This window comes from Herpailurus yagouaroundi, unplaced genomic scaffold (assembly GCF_014898765.1).
Source record: "Herpailurus yagouaroundi ecotype Mexico unplaced genomic scaffold, PumYag 140, whole genome shotgun sequence".
Lineage (NCBI taxonomy): Eukaryota > Metazoa > Chordata > Mammalia > Carnivora > Felidae > Herpailurus > Herpailurus yagouaroundi.
Genome location: NW_024412395.1, coordinates 59,711,522 through 59,735,588, shown reverse-complemented (window position 1 = coordinate 59,735,588; position 24,067 = coordinate 59,711,522). Strand labels below are relative to the sequence as shown.

The following is a 24,067-nucleotide window of genomic DNA, read 5'->3' as shown; positions in this document are numbered from 1 at the left end:
AAGTCTGTTACCAGTGACTTTAATGTATTTAGATACTACAAATATATATTTCTACATTTTTTATAATATAATTTATGTTAACTTTTATTATTATTTTTTTTTTAGTGAGGCTAACCAGTGTGTAGAAAGTGACAAATACTCTTCATTGGGCAAGATAGGTCATGTATTAGAGAAGAATGGCCCAAATTAAATGTACAGCATGACAGCTCATTAGAATATGTCCTCTTATGAGCTTAAAGAGACAGATAGTTTAATGCAACTGCCTTCTTTGGCAGATTGGAAAAATAGCCTGGAGTGAGTTCCTTTAGGCTGACTTCTACAAAGTCAGTGAATTTGTGACAGAGCTAAGGCACAAACCTGGAGTGATTGGTTCCTAGCTCGGTATCCTTACAATTAAATCATTATAATGGTGTTTAACCTAAGAAAGGTATTTGGAAATCATTTGGGATATTCTAGTAAAACCTTGGTCCCTCTGTGCTATTGCAACAATATTTAGATTTATTTAGAGTATTTTTAACAAAGGCTGTAGAAATAAATCAGAAAACTTTAATCTACTTCTTTTTATGAAAACAACTCTGTAGAATATTGCAGAAATAAAAAGCTCATTTCCTTTGTAGAAACATATCTTACCCATCCTTGTATTCCCAGCACTAGAACACATAGCTTCTAATAAATAATACTTCTAATCAGTTTAACTCTTTTAAATAATGAATGTTGAACAAATGAATAACATCATTAAAAGTTAAATTATAATAAGGGGGACATGAAAGGGATTTTTCAGTAGACATTTTTTCAGTGTTCGAATAGAATATTGTGTCAGGTGAGGCACAGTAGAAGAGCAGAGAGACTATTCATTATATTTTACATTCGTTTCTGTTCAGGTGTCTTTTCAGATGTGAATTGGTGCTTAATTTAGCAAGCAGTGTTTCTTCCTGGAGTAAATACATATTTCTTTTTCACTGTTAGTGTATATCTAGTTAATAGATTGCTAGGCACTTTGGACAAAGGAAAAGGCCCTCCGTGGGAGCTGACTGTGTTTACTCTTGCTCTTGTGGAGATATCTGTCTAGAACCCAGAAGAACTTGCTGGAAGATGAGATGATTCTTGTGGCCTGAACGCCACTTAACATTTACTGTTCAGCGTCATGCCTGTCCTCTAGTCTAAAGAAGCTGTGTTAGAACAAGAGAATAAAATAAAGCCCTCTGTGACAGATTTTTCAATAAGAGAAAAAAATTTTGTGTTCTTTTTATTCTGAGATGTTTATTTTGTTTTAAAAAAATTCTTTAAGATGTTTGTTTTGGGGTGCCTGGGTGGTCAGTCAGTTAAGCGTCTGACTTCAGCTCAGGTCATGATCTCACAGTCTGAGTTCAAGCCCCATGTCAGGCTCTGTGGGGATGGCTTGGAGCCTGGAGCCTGCTTCAATTTTTCTTTTCTTCTCCTTTTCTTTTTTTTCTTTTCTTTTCTTTTCTTTTCTTTTTAAACTTTTAATTTTTTAATGTTTTTATTTATTTTTGAGAGAGAGAGACAGAGCACAAGTGGGGTAGGGGCAGAGAGGTAGAGGGAGACACAGAATCTGAAGCAGGCTCCAGGCTCTGAGCTGTCAGCACAGAGCCTGACATGGGGCTTGAACTCATGAACCGCAAGATCATGACCTGAGCTGAAGTCAGACGCCCGACTGAGCCACCCAGGCACCCCCTGCTTCAATTTCTTTGTCTCCCTGTCTCTTTGCCCCCCCGCCAATTGCGCTCTCTCTCTCTTAAATATAAATAAACATTAAAAAATTTTAATAGATATTTAAGTTAACTTTCATTATTACCTAAAGAGGAAGACTGTGAAATTGAGATATGCTAAACTTGTGCAAGAGAGATCGCATTAATTGCCATTTAAAACGGATGGATATAATATAGTTTGCTGCTGTTAAACTAACCAAAAATGTAATTTGGTGTTCTATATCTTTTCTTTTACTTTTTAGAAAATGTTTATGTTTTAGAGAGGGAGACAGCACGCGCACATGCACACACACACACTCACCCCAGCAGGGGAGAGAGGTAGAGGGAGAGAAAATCCTCCGTGCAGAGCCTGATGCGGGGCTCAATTTCAAAACCTTGAGATCATGACCCAGGCCAAAATCAAGAGTGGGACACTTAACTGACTGAGCCACCCAGGCACCCTTCTTTTACCTTTTAAATGGAGGAAAAGGCATATAAACCCCCTCAGCTTTCTTACTACTACCATCTCTAGATTTCCCTTTGTTCTCCCTGTAATCTCCCTGCTTGCTGCCTCAGAAGTTAGCTTTTTCTTCAGTCAGCTACTGATAGTTGTTCCCTTCTTCTCTTGATTCTGTGTTTAGTTTTAAATACAGTATTTGCTACATACTCTTTTTAAAAACATGTAGGTATATATGAAGCTTAATACTGAAATAAACACTTGGTTACCCACAGCCCATCCCAAGAACCCAAATCTCCATTCTTTGAAATAAAGGTAACTTATTTGTATTTATCCATCCTTTGTTCATATTCTCATTCTGTGTGTGTGTTTGTGTGTGTGTGTGTGTGTGTGTGTAATTTAGATGTGAAAGACAAAATCTTAAGAAAATAGGGAATGTTTACCTTTTATTATTCTTTTCTATTTGTATCTGTAGAATTGCCATTTAAAGATATTATTTGTTACTAAATATTGTATTTAGTTTCACTTATTTTTGAGCTTTTAAAAATGGTATGATTTTAATGTTCACTGACCTGCTTTTTCTCATTCATCATTATATATATAAGATTCATGCATACTCTTGCAGTGGATGTAGTTGATTCATTCTCACTGGTGAATGTCATTCCGCTATGTTATTCTGCTATGTTATTCTCCTGTTGATGGACATTTGGGTTGTTTCATTCTTTTGCCATTATGAATGATATGCTACAAAAATTTTTGTATATGTCTCCTGGTGAAACATGTATAAGGTTTTCTCTTTTTGCAGATTCACCAGACCTAGGTTATAGAAATGTTCAAATTTTTAAGATAATGCCAAATTGCTTCCCAAAGAGGCATTCTAATTTACATATCCAGTTGCAGTGTATAAGAATTTTTACTCTTCCACAGCCTTGCTTGATATTGGCTAATACTTGATATTTTCAAGTCCTTGTGGTCTTTTCTTTTCCCACATTGTCCTTGGGTATCAGTGTTATGCCAGTGTCATGAAATGAGTTGGGACTGTTCTCTGCATTTCTGTTCTCTGGAAGCATTTGTTTAGGATCAAAATGATCTGTTCTTTGATTTTTTTTTTTTTTAATTTTTTTTTTCAACGTTTATTTATTTTTGGGACAGAGAGAGACAGAGCATGAACGGGGGAGGGGCAGAGAGAGAGAGGGACACACAGAATCGGAAACAGGCTCCAGGTTCTGAGCCATCAGCCCAGAGCCTGACGCGGGGCTCGAACTCCCGGCCCGCGAGATCGTGACCTGGCTGAAGTCGGACGCTCAACCAACTGCGCCACCCAGGCGCCCCTGTTCTTTGATTTTTAAAACTCACTCATAAACTGGCGGGGCATTTTCTTTCTGGAAAGATTCTTTTAAAAGAGAGATTTATATTTATTTTAGGCTTTTAGTATTTTTATTATAAAATTATGAACACATAAAAAATACACAAAATATTATAGTTAACTCCATGAATTCCTATACCCAGTTCCAGCAATCATCATTCCATGGTCCATCCTGCCCCCTCCTTACCTTAATCCACTTCTGTCAAGAAAGACTGGAGATATTGTAGTGAAGGAAATGGAGGACATTTGAATTTATTTGTAAATATTTTACTATATGTCTCTAAAACATAAAGGTCTTTTTAAAAAAATATAACCTAGGGGCACCTGGGTGGCTCAGTCGGTTAAGCGGCCGACTTCAGCTCAGGTCATGATCTCGCGGTCCGTGAGGGCTGTGAGTTCGAGCCCCGCGTCGGGCTCTGTGCTGACAGCTCAGAGCCTGGAGCCTGTTTCAGATTCTGTGTCTCCCTCTCTCTGACCCTCCCCTGTTCATGCTCTGTCTCTCTCTGTCTCAAAAATAAATAAATGTTAAAAAAAAAAAAATTAAAAAAAATATAACCTAATACCATTATTCTACCTTAAAAGAAACAATTCCTTAATATCAAAGATCCAGTTGGTTTTAAACTTATAATTACTTAATAAATGTTATAAAAAGATTTAGTTATGTAAAAAAATATATATGAATTATATACCTCACTTTAAAATTTGTTTATAAATTTATATATAAATCATGTAGGGGCGCCTGGGTGGCGCAGTCGGTTGAGCGTCCGACTTCAGCCAGGTCACGATCTCGCGGTCCGTGAGTTCGAGCCCCGCGTCAGGCTCTGGGCTGATGGCTCAGAGCCTGGAGCCTGTTTCCGATTCTGTGTCTCCCTCTCTCTCTGCCCCTCCCCCGTTCATGCTCTCTCTCTGTCCCAAAAATAAATAAAAACGTTGAAAAAAAATTAAAAAAAAAAAAATAAATCATGCATGTGCATGGATTATTTGACTGATTGATTTGAATCAGGATCCAAAGAGTGGCAGCTTATTGTGATTGATTGAGATCCCTTTCCAAGTAGATACAGTCTTAAAATCTGATTTGATTGATTATTGATTTCTAACTTTTTTCATTGTGGTGAAAGAATATTATCAGTTCCTTTGAAATATACCAAGGCTTTTTTTTTTATGGCCTCATACACAGTCAAGTTTTTAAATATTAAATGCTTCTTGAAAAGAATATGTACTTCTCATTATTGGTTGTGGGATTCTGTATTCATTAAATAAAGCTGTTTAATATCAATTTTTATTTCTCTTATGTCTCTTAAAGAGACCAGATTGTTGTTTTTCCTATAGTTTTTCATGGCAGCAAGCATCTGCATGGTGTAGTTTAACATATTCTTCTGCCTTTTTGATTCTCTGTATTTCCATAAATTGATAGTTGGATTTAGAGAATTGATTAGATTCATGTTTTCTTTTTCCAAGGCTGTTCATTGGTGGTGATGTGTTCCTTGATCATGAAACTCATAATAGTTGTCTTTTTTTGTGATGTTAGCAGCCATTTATGTTTAATGCGTGGATTTATTAAAAATTTAAAATGATCTAGTTCTATTATTCTTTCTTCATTTATTAGCTAGAATACTTCTGTAATGAGAAGCTTACTTTCATTGATTATTTGTTTACCCAGTGGTATGGTTTGTATATGAAAGTTGAGAGAAATGCCTGTTTCCCTTTGTTTGCTGGTTTTCAGTAAATTTGTTCCCCATCGTAGTCCAATGATTGTCATTTCTTTTGTATCAGTATGAGCTCATTGGATTAAACATACTTAATGTTTCAAAATATAGCACTTGTTAATTTTATTGACATGCAGATTGTTACAATTTTGGCCAGTGGAAACCTTTTCAAGACCTTTGGCACAATCCTAGTAGTCTTTGATACCATTTTTGATATCTGGATGAGAAGATATTCTAAGCTCATCGTGTGTGTTTCTAGCCCTAAGACCTGGAATTGGCCTTTTTTTCAAAGAGCCTTGATTCCCTTTAGAGGGAAATGGTATTTGTAGGTAACAGTCTGGATACTAGAGGTGTGCATTTCTACAGAACTGGTCATTATTTCTAAACCTGTTAATGGTTAGAACTAGAAAAATTGTGTGTGTGTTTTTATTTAAGTTGAAAGATATCATGAGTTTAAATTGATACTTCCAATTCAAATTGAAGAGCATAAGGAGAACTTTTTCCTTGTTGTGTCTTCCTTCTCAAGAATTCCACTTTCTCAAGGACCTCAGGAATGGGAAAATTTAGAATGTCTTATATTAATCATTCGCTTTCTTCCTCATCAAGTGATCTTAGGATAGCAATACTAAAATTACCACTAATGGTATGATTCCTGAAAATGGGGTCTAGTGATTCACTTCATTGGTTATAGGTGGTTTTTTTTCTTATGTCAATTGTGATACATTATTTTTTATAGGAATTTGTCCATTTCTTGTAACCTTGCATACTTATTGACACAAGATTGTTCTGTGTCCTACTATCTTTTAAAGCACTGCTGCCAATGTAGCTGTGCTCTTTTCACTTGTATTGCTACATATTTGTGCTTTTCTTACTGCTTTGTCGTCTCAGAAATTGGTTGATTTTATTTTAGTTTTTTCAAGGAACAACTTTTGGCTTTACTAATTGCTTATTTTTTACCTTCTTCTATTATCTTTGAATTTTTTCTTTTGTTCCCCCACTACCCCCCTGTCCCCAACTTCTTTGATAGGTTACTTAGCTCATTATTCATCACCCTTTCTTTTTGCTAATATAAACATTTAAGGCTCTTAGTTTGCACTTAATACATTGTTTTCAATACCAATTTTTTAATAAAGTCTTATTATGGTAGAATCAATTTTTCTCTGATAGTTTTATGAACTTTTGATACCATGGTTTTGCTACCTTACTAAGATTATCTTCCCCCACCTTTTAACCAAGCAGTTAGCAGTTTGGGTAAATTTCCCCTCATTTAGTGTTTATATTATAACTTCATACATGGTGTGGATGTACCCCACTTGCATATTGGGTATGTTTCTAAATTTTTCGTTTCCTTCTTTCTTTCTCTAGTAGTTTGTCCACAAGTTCTTATGTTGTTTTTCATTTTTTTACTTTTTAAAAAAGTTAGCTTTATTGAGGAATAATGTACATGTAGTAAAATTCACCCCTTTTAGCCTACAGGGATTTGACAGATACATATAGTTATAAATCCTTCACCACAGTCAAGATATAGAAGAGTTCCATAATCCCCCAAAACTTTGCTTATGGCACTTTGTAGGCTCCCTTTCCACCATTCTATGGTGCTGTCTTTTCTTCGTTTTCAGGCTATTTGGTTTCTCTGTGACCTTGGCTCTTTGAAAAGTTTTACAAAAGTTAAAATTTTATAGATTATCTGGCTTTCATTATTGTTAGAGTGTGAATGGTGTTCTTTCTAGCTGGACACATTAAACACGTTTTTCTTAGCACATCTTTTTTGGGGGTAGATTAGAATTTCCATGTATCATTTTTGCATTAACACTGCCATTTGAATATCTTTCTCTCATACGTGTATTTTATTTTATATTCTTGTATATCTTCATTGGAATTTTATTTGGTGCCACAGTGATCTCTTAGGTCATTCTCTATACTTAAAATCTTTTAAAGTTTAGCATTAAAAGATTATCACCTTAACACATCAATTTTAAGTTTATGTTATCCTGAATTTTACTCCATTAGAGGCCATGTTTTGTTAATATATAATCAAAGAAATGTTACAGAAAATTGAAAGTGTATAATTTTTTGATTGCCAGACTTACTCATTTGTGCTTGTCACTTTAGTATGCTTAGCTAATTTTAAGGCCATATGAACATTTTTTGCTGAATATGTTATATCAAAGGCATTGATTTTTATTACCAAGAAGTTATTAATATTGGTAAAATTTTGAAAATATCTCATCTGAGTTGCTGGTGTCTCTTGTTTTTTTGTAAGTGGTATAATAAATAGTATAGGATAGTTTATTTCTTAGATATCCACAGTTTATTGGATTAATTTAAATGCTTCTATTAATGTATTAAATCTCATATTAATTAAATACATGATAACATATCATCATCTGGAAACAGTATTGCATATTTTAACCTGATTTTATCTCCTTACTACTTTCATGGCCTTTAACATTGGCTTACTAAATATTCTTTTTACTTTTGTAGGTTATTTTAGTGTCTGCCAATAAATTGACTCGTTATATAGAACCGTGCCAGTTAACAGAAGATTTTGGTGGGAGTCTAACCTATGATCACATGGACTGGTTAAATAAGAGGCTGGTTGGTATATTACCATGAGATGAAATGTTATTACATACAAATAAGACATACTTTGGTATCTTTATCATTTTAATCAACTACAGTACAGATTGTTCTTTGTTATAAAAATAAAATATATTGCATATCACATGATAGCATAATGCTTGAAGGCAGATAACTCTGGAGTCACATTTGGGTTTGCTTTTGGTGTTGTCATTTATAGCAGTATTCCTACTAGTCAAAATCGTTAATGTTTTAGTAGAATAACAGAGTAGCATATTCTCCTAAGAGGTAATCTAGTTGATGTACCATCTTTAGAGATATTTAAACATCATTTTGAGTTGAAAAGCAGTTTGACAGGTTAAAGTTGGTATCTGAAAATGTATCTTTGGCCAGGCTGAAATTGCCCTACTCTGCATGATAATGGCATTGTTGGATTGAACTGCTGGGGACTAAAAGAACAACTTTTCATTAGGTCAGTTTAGATTACAGTTAATCGTTGGGGACCTCCACAGTTGAAATTCTGTCTATAACTTTGGACTTGCCAAAAACATAACTACTAACAGCCCACTATTGGCTGGAACCCTACTGATAACATTAGCAGATGATGAGCATATATTTTGTATGTTTTACATATTATATACTAAGTTCTTATAATACAGCAAGCCAGACAAAAGAAAATGGTAAGAAAATCATAAGAGAAAATACATTTATAGTATTGTACTATGTTTATCGAAAAAAATTTGTGTATCAATTTGGACCCATGCAGTTCAAAACCATGTTGTTCAAGGGTCAACTGCTAATTTTATTGAGGAATAACAAACTTTTGGGTATTTCAGAATGGATAACCAATTTCCATCTTATTTGGACAGTGATACCAGACAAATGAGTATCCCCTTTATTAAGAACAGACTTAACCAAATCCCTTTTTAGAAATATTTTAAGAAACCATGTTAAGGGGCACCTGGGTGGCTCAGTCAGTTGAGCGTTTGGCTCTTAATGTCAGCTCAGGTTGTGGTGTCACAGTCAGGAGATCGAGCCCATGTTCAGCTCTGCACTGAGGGTGGAGCTTGCTTGGGAATCTCTCTGTCTCCCTGTCTCTCCCTCTGCCCCTCTCTCCCTCGTGCTTGTGTGTGCCCGGGCGCATGCTCTCTCTCAAAATAAATAAACTTAAAAAAAATGTTAAAATTATAACTAATTTATTCTTTCCTACATGCTTAGATATAAAACTTTTTAACTAATATATGCAACTAGTATGGATTGGTGATAGAAAAACATAAAGAAACGTTCTGTAACTGGAATTAGAAGTTGAGTACTGATCTAAATTATGTTCATGTAGTTAAAACTGTCACTGGTGCAGATGTTTCTCCATGAAACATAGGAATAAAAATAAACTTGTCTGATTGAGGAATAAAAATAATTTCTTACTCTATTTAAATTTTAAAAATTTCTTCTCCATTGAAGCTATTCATTGTTCTAGGAGGGATTTTGTCTTCTCTCCTTAAGTTGTTGTGTTTTGGTGGTTGAATTGTACTAACTGACATCAAGAGAAGGAAAGGGAATTCTGCCTGGCTAATTCTGTTGATCTTAACTGAAAATCCTTATGTAAACACTAACTTTAAGATTATTCTTAATATGTTAACAAAATCTCATATTGTAGGTTTTTGAGAAGTTTACAAAGGAATCTACATCATTACTAGATGAACTTGCTTTGATTAACAATGGAAGTGATAAAGGAAGTCAGCAAGAGAAAGAGAGGTAGGTGGCTAGTGTCATGCAATTATACCTTTGCAAAGCTGTGATTAACCTGATGAAGGATAGATACATCAGTTATTAATGCAAGCTAGAAGAATTAAGGTAAGCAATTCTCCAATCAAATTGACATACAAAGGTTGAATTAAATTTATTAATTCATGAGAATTTGCTTTACATGTAAAATTTCTTGATTTGAATCAAAGTTTCTCTACAAAAGACTTCTTTTTTAATGTTTATTTCTGAGAAAGAGTGTTCTTGTGCATGTTGGGGAGGGGCAGAGAGAGAGGGGAACAGAGGATCGGAAGCAGGCTCTGTGTTGAGAACAGAGAGCTCGATGTGGGGCTCAAACTCATGAGATCATTACCTGAGCCAAAGTTGAACGCTTAACTGAGCCATCCAGGCACCCCTCTACAAAAGAGTTTTTGATGAATAGTAATGTATTTACTTTATTCTGACACTGTGAAAAATTCATTTGCAAGAACATGTTTTCAAAATGAAACCATTTTCATTTTAGAGTTCTACTTTGTGAAGTCTGGAAAAGGTTGCAGCTTGAAATAAAATTATTATAACCTTATTTAAATACATTAGTTCTTAAATGCCTACCTTCTAGAACTCTTATGTCCTTGTAAAATATGATATTCATGAGTTTAAGTTGGGGAGTTTAGTGTTTTATGACACTTGGATGAAGTAATTGTTCAGTTGTATTCTGTAAATGTAACTGACTAGATTTATCATTTTAACGAATTTCCATTGGACTTTACAATCTTAACAGTTTTCATTTTTTGTTGGTAGGCCAGATCCCTCTCCCCAGTTAAAAACTCTTAACCCTTTCTGGTCTATCAACAAAGTGGTAACTAGAACAGTAATTTTTTTTTTTTAATGTTTTTATTTTATTTTGAGAGAGAGAGTGTGAGCAGGGAAGGGGCAGAGAGAGAGGGAGACACAGAATCCAAAGCAGGCTTCAGGCTCCAAGCTGTCGGCACAGAGCCCGACACGGGGCTCGAACTCACAGACTGTGAGATCATGACCTGAGCCGAAGCCAGATGCCCAACCGACTGAGCCACCCAGGTGCCCCAGAACAGTAATTTTTCATTAGGAAATTTGAAAGAGTCAGTACTCTCCCTTGTCTACATCTTTTGAATCTTATCTTAAAAATATAATGGGACCTTGATAAAATGCATCTTCTTATTCCATGAATACAGTGTAGTCACATATCAGTTAATCGAGGTAATAAGGTAAGAGGAATGTGAGAAGGTTGGAGTTTAACACCAAATCTTGATTTAAGCAGAGTAAAAATATAGAAACAAATTGTTTGAATGGAAATCTAGTTAAGTCACAGCAAGCATTTAGGAACATTACTGCCCTGTAGATACCATATAAAAATATAAAATGTAAAATTTTTACATGTGTAACTATCCGTGTGTGTATAGATAACACACATACTGTATGTTACGGTTTAGGAATTGAAAATGTTATGGAAGTTGCTTGACAAAAATTAGCCAAATCTCTTGTGTTTTGAATAGTCCGTGAGAGTAATTTGAAGTTTCTTAAAGTCATATTCATAAGGAAAGACATTCTAAGAAGGTCCCTGTTGAAAGTGGGTTCATGGTCACAGCTTAATGCTGTTTACCATGTTTCCCTCTCTAAGAATGACTGGTTCTGAGAAAGCATTCTTGTAAAGAAACCTGCTTATTTGTTTCTTAGAACTTCCTGTACTTACATGCCAATGGGAACCCTTTTTCTCCACCCAATAATATCTTATTCAGTGTTTTGGGAAATGCTGTTTTGCATGACTACATGAAGTATCAAATAAAATCTTGTATTTGTCATTTCCTCCCCAAGGAGCTCAAGTGATATTGCCTAGTCTCTTTTAAACGCCAGATAACCAAGTCCATCCTCTTACAAATTTTCATCACTTTTTTAATGTCATTCCTCAGGAAGCATCCTGGCTACACAAGAGGTGAGGGCCTAGATTAATTGGCAAAAGTGAAAGATTTAGAGCAGGACCTGTCATTTCCAGCAGCAAGGTCCTACCTAGGTTTTGATTTGTATGTACCCTATCTTTCTATCATTTTCTACTTCCCTTATATGTTTAGGAAAATACAGGGCATAGTCCAACTGCATATGAAACCCAATTAGTACAGGGAAGAGAGTACAACTGCTTGAGGATGCACACACACATGAGTATTAGAGATTATTTGCAGCACTCAGAGGTTGCTGTAGATAAGTAAATGTTTGATTGGAGGATGGCTCCATACATTTTTAATGTTAGCATTTCTGGGTTATTATATAGTCACACATTTCATTTTGGAACAGATATGCAGTGGGAATATACTAAAATGGATTCGTTTGATATATTTGAAATAATACTATAATGATACACTGTTTTTTCCAAGTAGTGTATTTGGTGATTTATCGCAGACTTTTGGGGGGCTACTAGTATTTAATTTTCTAATTGGTTTCTTTTTAATTTTAAGTTTATTTTGAGAGGCAGAGAGAAAGAGGGAGGGACAGAGAGAGAGGGAGGGAAAGAGAATCCCAAGCAGGGCCTGTACTGTCAGTACAGAGCCTGACACAGGGCTCACACCTACAAACGGTGAGATCATGACCTGAGCTGAAATCAGGAGTTGGATGCTCAACCAAGCTACCCAGGCACTCATCTCTAATTGGCTTTTTTTTTTTAATTTTATTTTTAGCATTTTAATTTATTTTTGAGAGAGACAGAGACAGAGTGGAAGCAGATGAGGGCCAGAGAGAGAGGGAGACACAGAATCTGAAGCAGGCTCCAGGCTCTAAGCTGTCAGCACAGCCCAATGCAGGGCTCGAACCCACGAACCATTAGATCATAACCTGAGCCAAAGTCAGACTGAGCCACCAGTTGCCCCTCTAATTGGTTTTTTAATGCTTAAGGATATTAGCCTGGTAGAACAGTGTGCTTCACATTTCCATACTCTACTCTCTTGTTTTGATAATGTATATATAAAAAGTTTTCTTAGGTTGCATGGATAGAAATATTGTTTTAAAAAATTATTCTTTTGGTGTTTGTCAGGTCTGTGGATTTAAACTTTCTTCCATCAGTTGATCCTGAAACAGTTCTTCAGACAGGTAAGATGAAAAAATGTGTGTATCAGTGATAATCATAATCTAATAAACCAATCGTATATTGATTGGTTCATGAAATAAACATTGATTAAGCATGTATTATGTAATAGAAACTTGGGAATTTCAAACTGCTCTTTGGTGTAACCTAACTGTGTTAATATACTTCACAATATTTTTAAAAAGTATTAATAATGATAAATAAATTATTTCTCCCTTGAAATATTATTTCTTTATCTGTAAAATAGAGATAAAAGTTTCTATTTCATTGGATTGCTGTGAGATTATTGTATAGTCATTATGTTCTAAGATTGTATTTTTAGGTATTGTCATGTTTTATTCTCGTAATGATCTCTTGAGATAATTTGTTACTATTTTCTCTTGTTCTGTACTTGAGGAGGCCAAGGGTTAGGGATATGAAAAACTTGCTCATGAAGAGTAACTGTTAAACTCCATCTATCACCATATCACTAAAAACAGGTTACTATTGTCTGAATTTTAAGATGGGGAAACTGAGGCAAAAGGTTAGTAACTTATGCAAGTTACACAGCTGGTAATGCTGGAGTTGGGACTTGAACCAAGGCAGTTTGGTTTCAAAGTATGGTCTTTGAAATCATTATCTGGTACTGCTCCTCTAATGGAAATGTTTCCATAAGGAAAACATTAAGGGTATCAATTGTAAAACCAGAAAAATAAATTACTTCGATCTTAGTGGCTTTGTGTGTGTGTGTGTGTGCACATGTGTATGTGTATAAACTATATATGTGTGTGTGTGTGTGTGTGTGTGTGTGTAGAGTCTTGGCAAAAGTCTTGGAAGCAGTTGTTCTTCTAATTATAAAACATAATGAAGAGTAAAGAAATAAATTCAAAATATCTGCATTGTATTGATTCAGTTGTGCCAAGTGTTTTCAGTATGGTATAGATCTTACTTCCTTAGAGAACAAAGAAATAATTGTAATCCCTGAATTGCTACATGTTTAGCAGATACAGTAGACTGTCAGTAAAAATATGGCTTACTCTAGGTTTCAAACGTAGTTCAGTGTTTCTATTTAACATTTTCAAAGCTACTGAAGCCCTTGAATTAAGAACTTTTTAAATTTGTATTTTAAAATTAACTTTATATGCCACTAAGTTCTTTTTTTAATATGCTATTGACTCTTAAATGTTTTTAAGTTTATTTATCTTTTTCTTTAAGTTTACTTACTTTGAGAGAGTCACGTGCGTGTGCGCAAACCAGGGAGGGGCAGAGAGAGAAGGAGAGAAAGAGAATCCCAAGCAGGCTCCACACACAATGCAGTGACCGACCTGGGGCTTGAAGTCCTGAACCATGAGGTCATGACCTGAGCCAAAATCAAGAGTAGGATGCTTAACTGACTGAGCCACCTAGGCACCCCTGCTATTAAGTCTTAAAGTAGGGATGGGAAGAGAGTATAAAAATAGAGAAGTTTAGAATAATTTTGGTTATCTTTTAGAAACTGGAAATACCTTCAAATCATAATAAAATTGTTTCCATATATTTAAAGCCATTTAAGTTTAGGATATTTCCCTGAATAAAGATTAAGAGAATTTAAAAGTATCTGCATATTTTTTTGGTCCTTGTCTAATAATTGAAATAGTATTATCCTGGAAAAACAGTTTGTGATTTATTCACTTTTAAAATTGTTAATAGGGGCGCCTGGGTGGCGCAGTCGGTTAAGCGTCCGACTTCAGCCAGGTCACAATCTCGTGGTCCGTGAGTTCGAGCCCCGCGTCAGGCTCTGGGCTGATGGCTCAGAGCCTGGAGCCTGTTTCCGATTCTGTGTCTCCCTCTCTCTCTCTGCACCTTCCCCGTTCATGCTCTGTCTCTCTCTGTCCCAAAAATAAATAAACGTTGAAAAAAAAATTTAAAAAAATAAAAAATAAATAAAAAATAAAATTGTTAATATATTTACAGTTTTAGATACTGCACATTCTGCAATTTTAATTTCTCATGCATGAATGCATTTTCTTTACATGAGTTTGCTGTAATTGAATAACAGTGAATACAATTCTGACACTGGTGTGACCCATCATGATTTGCAGTTAATAATTATAGAGATTCCTATAGACAGATTATTTAAATTTTATTTCGTACCAGTAATAAAGCTTTCTCCCTATAATCATACATGTTGTTACACTGTTAGCGTTTGTCTTAGGTGCTATGATTAAGGGTATGGGTTAATACTGAAATCCTACAACATCCTGCTTAGTATTGATTAGTATCATCAGATAGAACATACTAGTTACTACCATCATACAGAAATCTCAGAGCGTAATTGTGTTCTACAGGGAAAGAGGATTGGTTGGCATAATTTCCTGAGTAATGAATCCACAAATAACAAAGAATGTAATGACAGCTTTAGAAAAAAATATCTTTACTAAATAGCGTAGCATATATAGTATATACATTCATGATATATAGCATATGTATAGTTTATATGTATGTTAATATTCATATATGCAGTTTTCCAACTCATTTCTATATAAATTTAAAAGTTGCACTTCAGTACTTATGACCTGGTAGTTAGGCAGACATATAGGCAGATAGGTTCTAAAAATAAAGGATTAGAATGGAGAAGAGTGATAAGTAAGAATTGTATTTCTCTATGGATGTTAATTATAACTGTGTATCTTTCATTCATAAAGGGCATGAATTGTTGTCCGAATTACAGCAGCGTCGATTTAATGGCTCAGATGGAGGGGTCTCATGGTCTCCTATGGATGATGAACTGCTGGCCCAGCCACAGGTTATGAAGTTATTAGATTCACTGAGAGAGCAGTATACTCGCTACCAGGAAGTTTGTAGGCAACGTAGTAAGCGTACACAGTTAGAGGAGATTCAGCAGAAGGTAATGCAGGTAGGTGTCTGATTTGAATATGTTTAACTTTTGAAAATTGTAAATGCTAGAGTTTTTAAGAAATAATTTTTCCTGTGTGACTGATTTTATACTAAGCCTTATTTATACTATGTAGAGAACCTAAGTCATATCAAACCACACTAAAATCATTTTCTCTATATCTTTACAAATAGCGTTTGCATTAAAACTATATTATTTCTACAGTGATGACATTGAGCATACATCTTACTCTATTATGAACTTTAAAAATAACTAGTTGTTGGGAACATTGTGGTCTCTGTATTCTTGCAATAAATAACATTTTATTGTTGATTATTGATTTATTCTTAATTTCTAATAACTTGTTTTTTTGTTAATTTAGGCATTATGGAGAGTTATTCTTTCCTAGCAAAATGATGACATGTAATATAAGGAATTTTAGTATGAAATTTCATTATTTTTTAATGCTGATAGAAACCTTTAAATGTATTTAATACTTATGAATCTTTAGTTCCTTTTAAAATTTTTGTTAAAACAATAGGCTAAAAATACTGAAACTCAATACTAAGACATTTCTGTTACTTAGACCACATCCTGGTTTTTCTCTGTTGAATTATTAAGAAATAGATCTTAAATCTCTTAAAAAAATCCCACATTGAAATGTCCCAGTGTTTTTATCTAGATTAATTCGTTCATAAGGTAAATATTTTTTAAGTGCTTATTATGTAGAAGGCATTGTGGTGGGTTTTCTATAGAATTATGTAACGGTAGATGTGGTTTTTGCTATCATCACGTTAAGGGGACAAAGTCTTAAGTATTCAAGGGTATGACTGAAATGTGTGGGCCTTTATATAGGAAGGATTGTTCCTCTGGCTGTAGGTAATCTAGGAAGATTTAGCATACTTGAGCTTTTTCTCCAAGAATATGTAAAGACTTCACCAGGCACCTCCTTTAGGTTTTAAAGGAGAATTGGCACTTTGTGCAGCAGAAAGACTAACATGAATAAACACTAGCAGTATGAAATCCCAAACTCTATTGAGGAAAAAGGAAGCAGTGAGTCACCATGGGAAGTTTTTGGCCTTTGAATCATAAAGCATGGTCAACAAGATCTAAATCTCAGTTCCTCCACTTATTTACTGTGTGATCATGATCACATTATTCACCCACCTGAGCCTCAGTTTGACTTCCTTCTCTTTTTTTTTTTAATGTTTTTTATTATTTTTGAGAGAGAGAGAGAGACAGACTGTGTATGAGTGGGGCAGGGGTAGAGAGAGAGAGGGGAACAGATTATCCAAAGTGGGCTCCTCCCTGACAGCAGAGAGCCCGACATGGGGCTTGAACTCACCAACCAGTAGATCATGACCTGAGCTTAAGTTGGACACTTAACTGACTGAGCCACCCAGGCACCCCTGACTTCCTTCTTTTTTTAACCTCCCTTTCTTTCTGTTTCTTCCCTTCATTAACTAAAACAGGGTAACAAGACCTCTTTATAAAGGTTTGTTGAAAGAACCCAGTGCTTGATTAGTGGTAGCATTATATTTATCTTCATTGCACTAGAGTCCAGTCTATATATCTGGTTCAGTTGTTGGCAAACTTTTCCTGTAAAGGGCCAAATAGTAAATGTTTAGGCTTTGTGGACGGTACAGTTCTTGGAGCTGCTGTGGCTATTTAACTCTATTGTAATGTGTAGACATAATGTAAACAAATGTGTGGCTATGCTAAAATAAAACTTTGCAGAAATAGTGGGTAGTCAGAATTCGCCTGCAGGCAGTAGTTTGTTGACCCCTGACTAGGAACATCAGGGTGTTAGAGCTTGAAAGGAAGGGGAAGTTGGATCATGGAGGATGGTGAATTCCAGGCAAAAGAATTTAGTCTTTCTCATGATAGCCACATATAAAGGGAAGATTTCCAAGCATACATTAATTGTATGCTTTTGTAACTTTTTCTATGTAATATATTTGTAAATTATAGACAGTATTAAACCTGGGTACACTTCAGCCAAGTAGCCTGAGAGTATCTTTGAAAACCATAAAGGTAGACTAGCATAGTGGTATATAACTGACCTAAGTGATCTGGGTCCACCTTTTTCTACTACTTCCAAGTTGTTTACTCTTGGGAAGGAAGTGTAACTTCTCAGTGCACTAGCTTCCTACTCAGTAGACTGAGGATAACAATAACAATAATACCTGCTTAATAGGGGCACCTGGGTGACTCAGTCGGTTAAGGGGCCAACTTTGGTTCAGGTCATGATCTCGTGGTTCATGAGTTAAAGCCCTGCATCGGGCTCTGTGTTGACAGCTCAGAGCTTGGAGCATGCTTTGGATTGTGTGTCTCCCTCTCTCTCTGCCCTTCTCTTGCTTGTGCTCACGCTCCCTCTCTCTCTCAAAAATAAATAAAAATTTAAAAAAACCCACAAAAATTAAAGAAAATAATGTTTATAAAGTGTTTAGTGTTTAGCATATAATGAGTTTTCTATTAATAGTATCTATTGCTCCCTTATTAAAAAATGAATGTCTACAGTAGTGACTTTTTGCTAGGTAGAATACAGTGGTGAGTAAAAATGCAATTGTACCAAGCCCCAAGGAGAGTGGTGGGAGTAAGAGTAAGAAGATAATCAGAGATGAATCATTTTTCTGGCTTGCAAGACTTGATGGGTAGTCTTGTCCAGTTAGGGAACGCTGGGTTTAAGTGTGGGTGGAAAAGGGTGTGAGAAACATGGGTTTGATTTTAGACACGTTGAATTTGAAGTGACTTTGAGACACAAAAAATTAGAAGGGTAGTCCCAAACAGGTCCAGAAATCAGAGAAGTCTGGGCTGATCACATAGTTGTTTGTCATCATGTATAAATGGCAGTTAAAAGCATTAGTGTGGGTGAGAATTGCCTGGGAAAGTGCTGAGACTAGGTGAGAAGAGGTCTTTTTCATTGAGCTTTGAGAAACTCCAGCATTTAAGGACAAGATAGAGGAGCATATTCCTGAAAAGAAGGCAGTGAAGGATTGGCCAGAAATGGAGGAGAGAAGTGTGTAAGAGTTCTGTGTCATGGAAGCCAAGGGAAGAGAGCATTTCAGGATAGACTCAGGAACCCTGTGGAATGCTCTAAAAGATGGAATAAGAGGACAGCTTAACATGTCCATTAGAATGCACAAGATTGAAGCCACGGGTGATCCCTAAGCATGGAGGGCTGGAAGCACACTGGAGTGAATTTGGAATGACAGTGAAGTGTGGTGAAGGAGGCACTGAGTGTAGACAACTCACTGAGAATTTTGTCTCTGAGGGAATGATGAGAAATAGCAATGCCTAGAAGTGATAGAAAAAGGTGGTATTAATTTGGTAAAGGCTGCTGTAATGAAGTACCACAGCCCAGGTGGCCTAAACCACAGAAACTTATTTTTCCACAGTTCTAAAGGCTAAAAGTTTAAGATGAAGGTGTTAGCAAAGTTGATTCCTTCTGAAGGCAGCGAGGGAAGAATCTGTCCCAGATTCTTGGCTTCTCAGTGCCAAGAATCTTTCTGTATTTTACATTGCCTTCCCTCTGTACCTGTCTGTGTCCAAATTTCTCCTCCTTTTAAGGATGCTAGTCAGATTAGGGCCCTAACAACTTCATTTTGTTAATATATTTTCAATCTCAGTTTAATTGCCTCTTTAAAGACCCTATCTTCGGATAAGTATGATTATATTCTGAAGTACTGAGGGTAGGAATTTCAACTTTATGAAGAACACAACTCAGCTCACAACAGGGGTCAGGTATAATTTTGTTTATCTTTTTAAAGTAATGTGGAAAACTGTCAGAGGTTTAAAGACCAGGAAGAAGTATCTGTTTGGAAGGAGGGGTTGAATATACAGGAAAGAAAGGATAATTAATACTATCAAGTTCCTGACAAAGTGGAAATGAATAGACTTCCAAAGCACAGTTGAAAGGATTAGCTTTAGAATGGAACAGGGAGAACTCCATTGTAACAGGAGGAATGGTGGGTAGGATGGATCCAGAGGTGCCTCCGTACAAGTCAGACGTCATGAAGATGAATGGGTTCCTGTGTGATGTGTTCTTTTTTTCTGTAAAGTAAGACAGAGAAAGGCAATTTGCTTAGAGGTACAGGTTTGCAGGTGGAGTAGGTAGTGGTGGTTGAAGAGGATGAGGTTAAAATAAAACTGGAGAGAATTCAAAATTTTCTTTGTGAGAATTGGAAGAGTAAAATTACCACACAACTGTACTTGTATTTTTAGGTGGTGTTAATCTTGGATTTATGGCAGAAACTTTCTGGCTTATTGTGTGACCTTATCAATTCTTAGCTAGATGTTGAGGTGCAGGCACAGAGAACACAGGTGATGGGATCATCCAGCATTTATACTTCACTACATGGGATCAGTGGGTATGATAAAAAAAACAGAATGGCACATGCATTTTTAAAATGATGGACCAGCTCAATTGGATAAGAAACTAGAGAAGGGAGGTGATGGTATTTATGATGGTGATGATGGTAATGAGATTATGGTTAAAAACAAATAACCTTTATTACAATTCATTTTCTTTATGTGAGTTACACATTAATTGGATAGAACATTAATCTTCATATAATGGTTTCTGCTCTCTATTTTTCACAGGTCACATCTTAGGCAAAGATTTATTTCTTTAGCCAGAATGATTACGTAAATGTAGCTATATAGTCATGTGTATTGATCATGTCAGCATACACAGAGCATAAACTGTACTGTCTATAGTCTTGCAAATTTGGGGAAAATGAAAAAAAAATTTTGTTTGTATAAAGATAATCATAAAGTTGAGTATCACTGTTTATGTTAAATTAGTGAAAATTGAATTTTTCCAAATTTCTTTTGTACTGTCTTATTACTGACAGCATTATGGAAGAGAAATCAATAGCTCTAATAAACTATGACAGGTAATAACCAATGTAATTATCATTTATTCCCCACAGTTTAAATTGGTGGCATTAAGAGATCATGTGGTATGCAGAGGTTCTTCTCCATGCTGCTGCTGCTACTACATTTAAAAATTAGATTTTCACGTGCTCTGGGAAGGAGCTGATGCCACTTCACTGAAATATGCTGTCGTTATTCTCATTATTTACTCTGGCAGTAATTACTGCCAGCATTGCAAATGTTATTTCTTAGATCATCCATGTGCTTTTCTTCCTTTGTAGAAAAAGGAATCATGGGTGGAAAATAGGATACACTCCTAGTTGCATAAGTGTATAGCGGGAGGCTATGCTCCAGTTCTCCCAGTTCTTCAGGTCAGATGCTTGACATTTCCTTGACATGTCCTTCTGACCAGTTTGACCCCACAGTCTTCCACATATTCTCTCATGCAGCCTTTAGAAAACAGCCTGGCTAGGAAAGAATGTTATATAGTCACATGCATTTTTGGCCTCTGCAAATATTTGTCATGGTAGATTTTAAGAGCACATATCCCGGACTTTAAGCTGTATTACAAAGCTGTAATCATCAAGACAGTATGGTATTGGCATAAAAACAGACACTCAGATCAATGGAACAGAATAGACAACCCAGAAATGGACCCACAAACGTATGGCCAACTATTCTTTGACAAAACAGGAAAGAATATCCAATGGAATAAAGACAATCTCTTCAGCAAGTGGTGCTGGGAAAACTGGACAGCAACATGCAGAAGAATGATCCTGGACCACTTTCTTACACCATACACAAAAACAAACTCCAAATGGACAAAAGACCTAAATGTAAGACAGGAAGCCTTCAAAATCCTTGAGGAGAAAGCAGGCAAAAACCTCTTTGATCTTGGCCACAGCAACTTCTTACTCAACACGTCTCCAGAGGCAAGGGAAACAAAAGCAAAAATGAACTATTGGGACCTCATCAAAATAAAAAGCTTCTGCACAGCGAAGGAAACAATCAGCAAAACTAAAAGGCAACCAACAGAATGGGAGAAGATATTTGCAAATGACATATCAGATAAAGGGTTAGTATCCAAAATCCATAAAGAACTGATCAAACTCAACACCTAAAAAACAAATCATCCAGTGAAGAAATGGGCAAAAGACATGAATAGACACTTCTCCAAAGAAGATATCCAGATGGTCAGCCGACACATGAATAAATGCTCAATATCTCTCATCGTCAGGGAAATACAAATCAAAACCACAATGAGACACCCCCTCACACCTGTCAGAATGGCTAACATTAACAACTCAGGCAACAACGGATGTTGGCGATGTGGAGAAAGAGGATCTCTTTTGCACTGCTGGTGGTAATGCAAACTGGTGCATCCACTCTGGAAAACAGTGTGGAGGTTCCTCAAAAAATTAAAAATAGAGCTACCCTATGACCCACCAATTGCACTACTACGTATTTACCCAAGGGATACAGGTATGCTGTTTCAAAGGGACACATGCACCCCAATGTTTATAGCAGCACTATCAACAATAGGCAAAGTATGGAAAGAGCCCAAATGTCCATCGATGGATGAATGGATACACACACACACACACACACACACACACACACACACGGAGTATTACTCAGCAATCAAAAAGAATGAAATCTTGCCATTCGCAGCTACATGGATGGAACTAGAGGGTATTATGCTAAGGAAAATTTGTCAGAGAAAGACATTGTATGACTTCACTCACATGAGGACTTTAAGATACAAAACAGATGAACATAAGGGAAGGGAAACAAAAACTAATAAAAAACAGGGAGGGGGACAAAACAGAAGAGACTCTTAAATATGGAGAACAAACGGAGGGTTACTGGAGGCGTTGTGGGGGGGGGGGGATGGGCTAAACGGGGCATTTAGGAATCTACTCCTGAAATCATTTTTTGCGCTATATACTAATTTGGTTGTAAATTTAAAAAATTAAGTAAAAATTTTTTTAGAAGAGCACATCTACAAGGTTATACTTTGCATATCAGTGTAACCACTTGAGGGGTCACATTGATATGGATTGGGCATGAAACTGTTTTTGCAGTAAGTTAATATTCAGATTGAGCCAAATATCCTGGTTAAAATTAAGTTTTATAGCCTAGTTTGCAAACTACCATCATTAATGCATTTAAATAGACTTGTTTACTAGGGCGTCAACCTCCCTTTGCATTGTTTTTGTTAGAAATAGTCATACATTTACTGTGTCTACATTACTGGTGTTGCATACTAAGGAAAATTAGTTTCAGCATACACTAAAACTATATGTGCACTTGAGTATGTAACATTTTTTGCACCAAGTGTATGTATGCTTTATTTAAAATTTATTTTTAAATTTATGACTCTTTGGAAGTTTCATGCTAATGAATTGTTTTTCCTCAGTTATCATGATTTATATTCTGCCTTTTTTGTTTGTAGAATATTCTAAAATCATAGTTTAAATGTTTAAATAATACTTTAGGGGGCGCCTGGGTGGCGCAGTCGGTTGAGCGTCCGACTTCAGCCAGGTCACGATCTCGCGGTCCGTGAGTTCGAGCCCCGCGTCAGGCTCTGGGCTGATGGCTCAGAGCCTGGAGCCTGTTTCCGATTCTGTGTCTCCCTCTCTCTCTGCCCCTCCCCCGTTCATGCTCTGTCTCTCTCTGTCCCAAAAATAAATAAACGTTGAAAAAAAAATTTTAAATAATACTTTAGGTTTTTAAAAATAACATATAATGCATTATTAATAGTTAAAAACTTTTGGGAGGCTTTCATTCCACCCTTAGCATTTTATATTTATCTTTATGTCTGTATTCGTAATGTATAGCAATCAATGAGAATTGAGTTCCCAAAAGGAAATGGAAAATTGTTTAAAAATGTTTACATAAATGTCCTTAAGACTTTTTTTTCTTCTTTTTATTTCCATTTTTTAAAATATTGAATGAAACAGTTCAGGGACTTTGTTAAGAACCTCAGGGATCTTCCTGTAAAATACAGATGTGAAACTTTGTAAAGAGTGAATGGCCACACATCAGTAAAAGGATAAAGTCTATATGACCATTTCAATAAATACAGGAAGAGCATTTGACAAGTACAACATCCATTCATGTTAAAAACCCTCAACAAAACAGGCCTAGAGAGAACCTACCTCAATGTAATAAAGGCAGTATATCAAAAACCCACAACCAACATCATACTTAATGGTGATAAAACAAAGTTTTTTCCTAATGTTAGGAACAAGACCAGGATGTCTATTCTCAGCACTTTTATCAACAAAGTACTGTAAGTCCTAGCCACAGTAATTAGACAACCTAAAAAAAATCGATAAGTAAAATATTATTTGCAGATGACCTGACATTCTATGTAGAAAACCCTAAAGACTCCACCAAAAAACTACTAGAGCGGATAACTGAACTCAGTAAAGTTGCAGGATACAGTATCAGTGTACAGAATCTGTTGCATTCCTATACACTAATAATGAAAAAGTAAAAAGGGGAAATGAAGAAAACAATCCCATTTACAGTTGCACCAGAAACAGTAGAATATCTAGGAATAAACTTAACCAAAGAGGTGAAAGACCTGTACCCTGAAAACTATGAAAAACTGATGAATGAAATTGAAGATGGTGCAAAGAAATAGAAAGACACTCCAT

The 24,067-nt window shown here is 35.8% G+C and overlaps 1 protein-coding gene across 6 annotated transcripts in view; it reads left to right on the top strand.

Moving 5' to 3' along the window:
- SESTD1 (SEC14 and spectrin domain containing 1) overlaps positions 1–24,067 on the top strand; it is a 163,132-nt gene that overhangs the window by 95,586 nt on the left and 43,479 nt on the right. For all 6 annotated transcript variants that reach the window (XR_005790400.1, XR_005790399.1, XM_040475531.1 and 3 more), the window contains 4 exons: positions 7,723–7,836; positions 9,476–9,573; positions 12,620–12,675; positions 15,334–15,545. Coding sequence is in view for 4 of the 6 variants with exons in the window: in XM_040475531.1 (XP_040331465.1) it covers positions 7,723–7,836; positions 9,476–9,573; positions 12,620–12,675; positions 15,334–15,545 (480 nt within the window). In the remaining 2 variants the exon portion in view is untranslated. The remainder of the gene's footprint in view (positions 1–7,722; positions 7,837–9,475; positions 9,574–12,619; positions 12,676–15,333; positions 15,546–24,067) is intronic.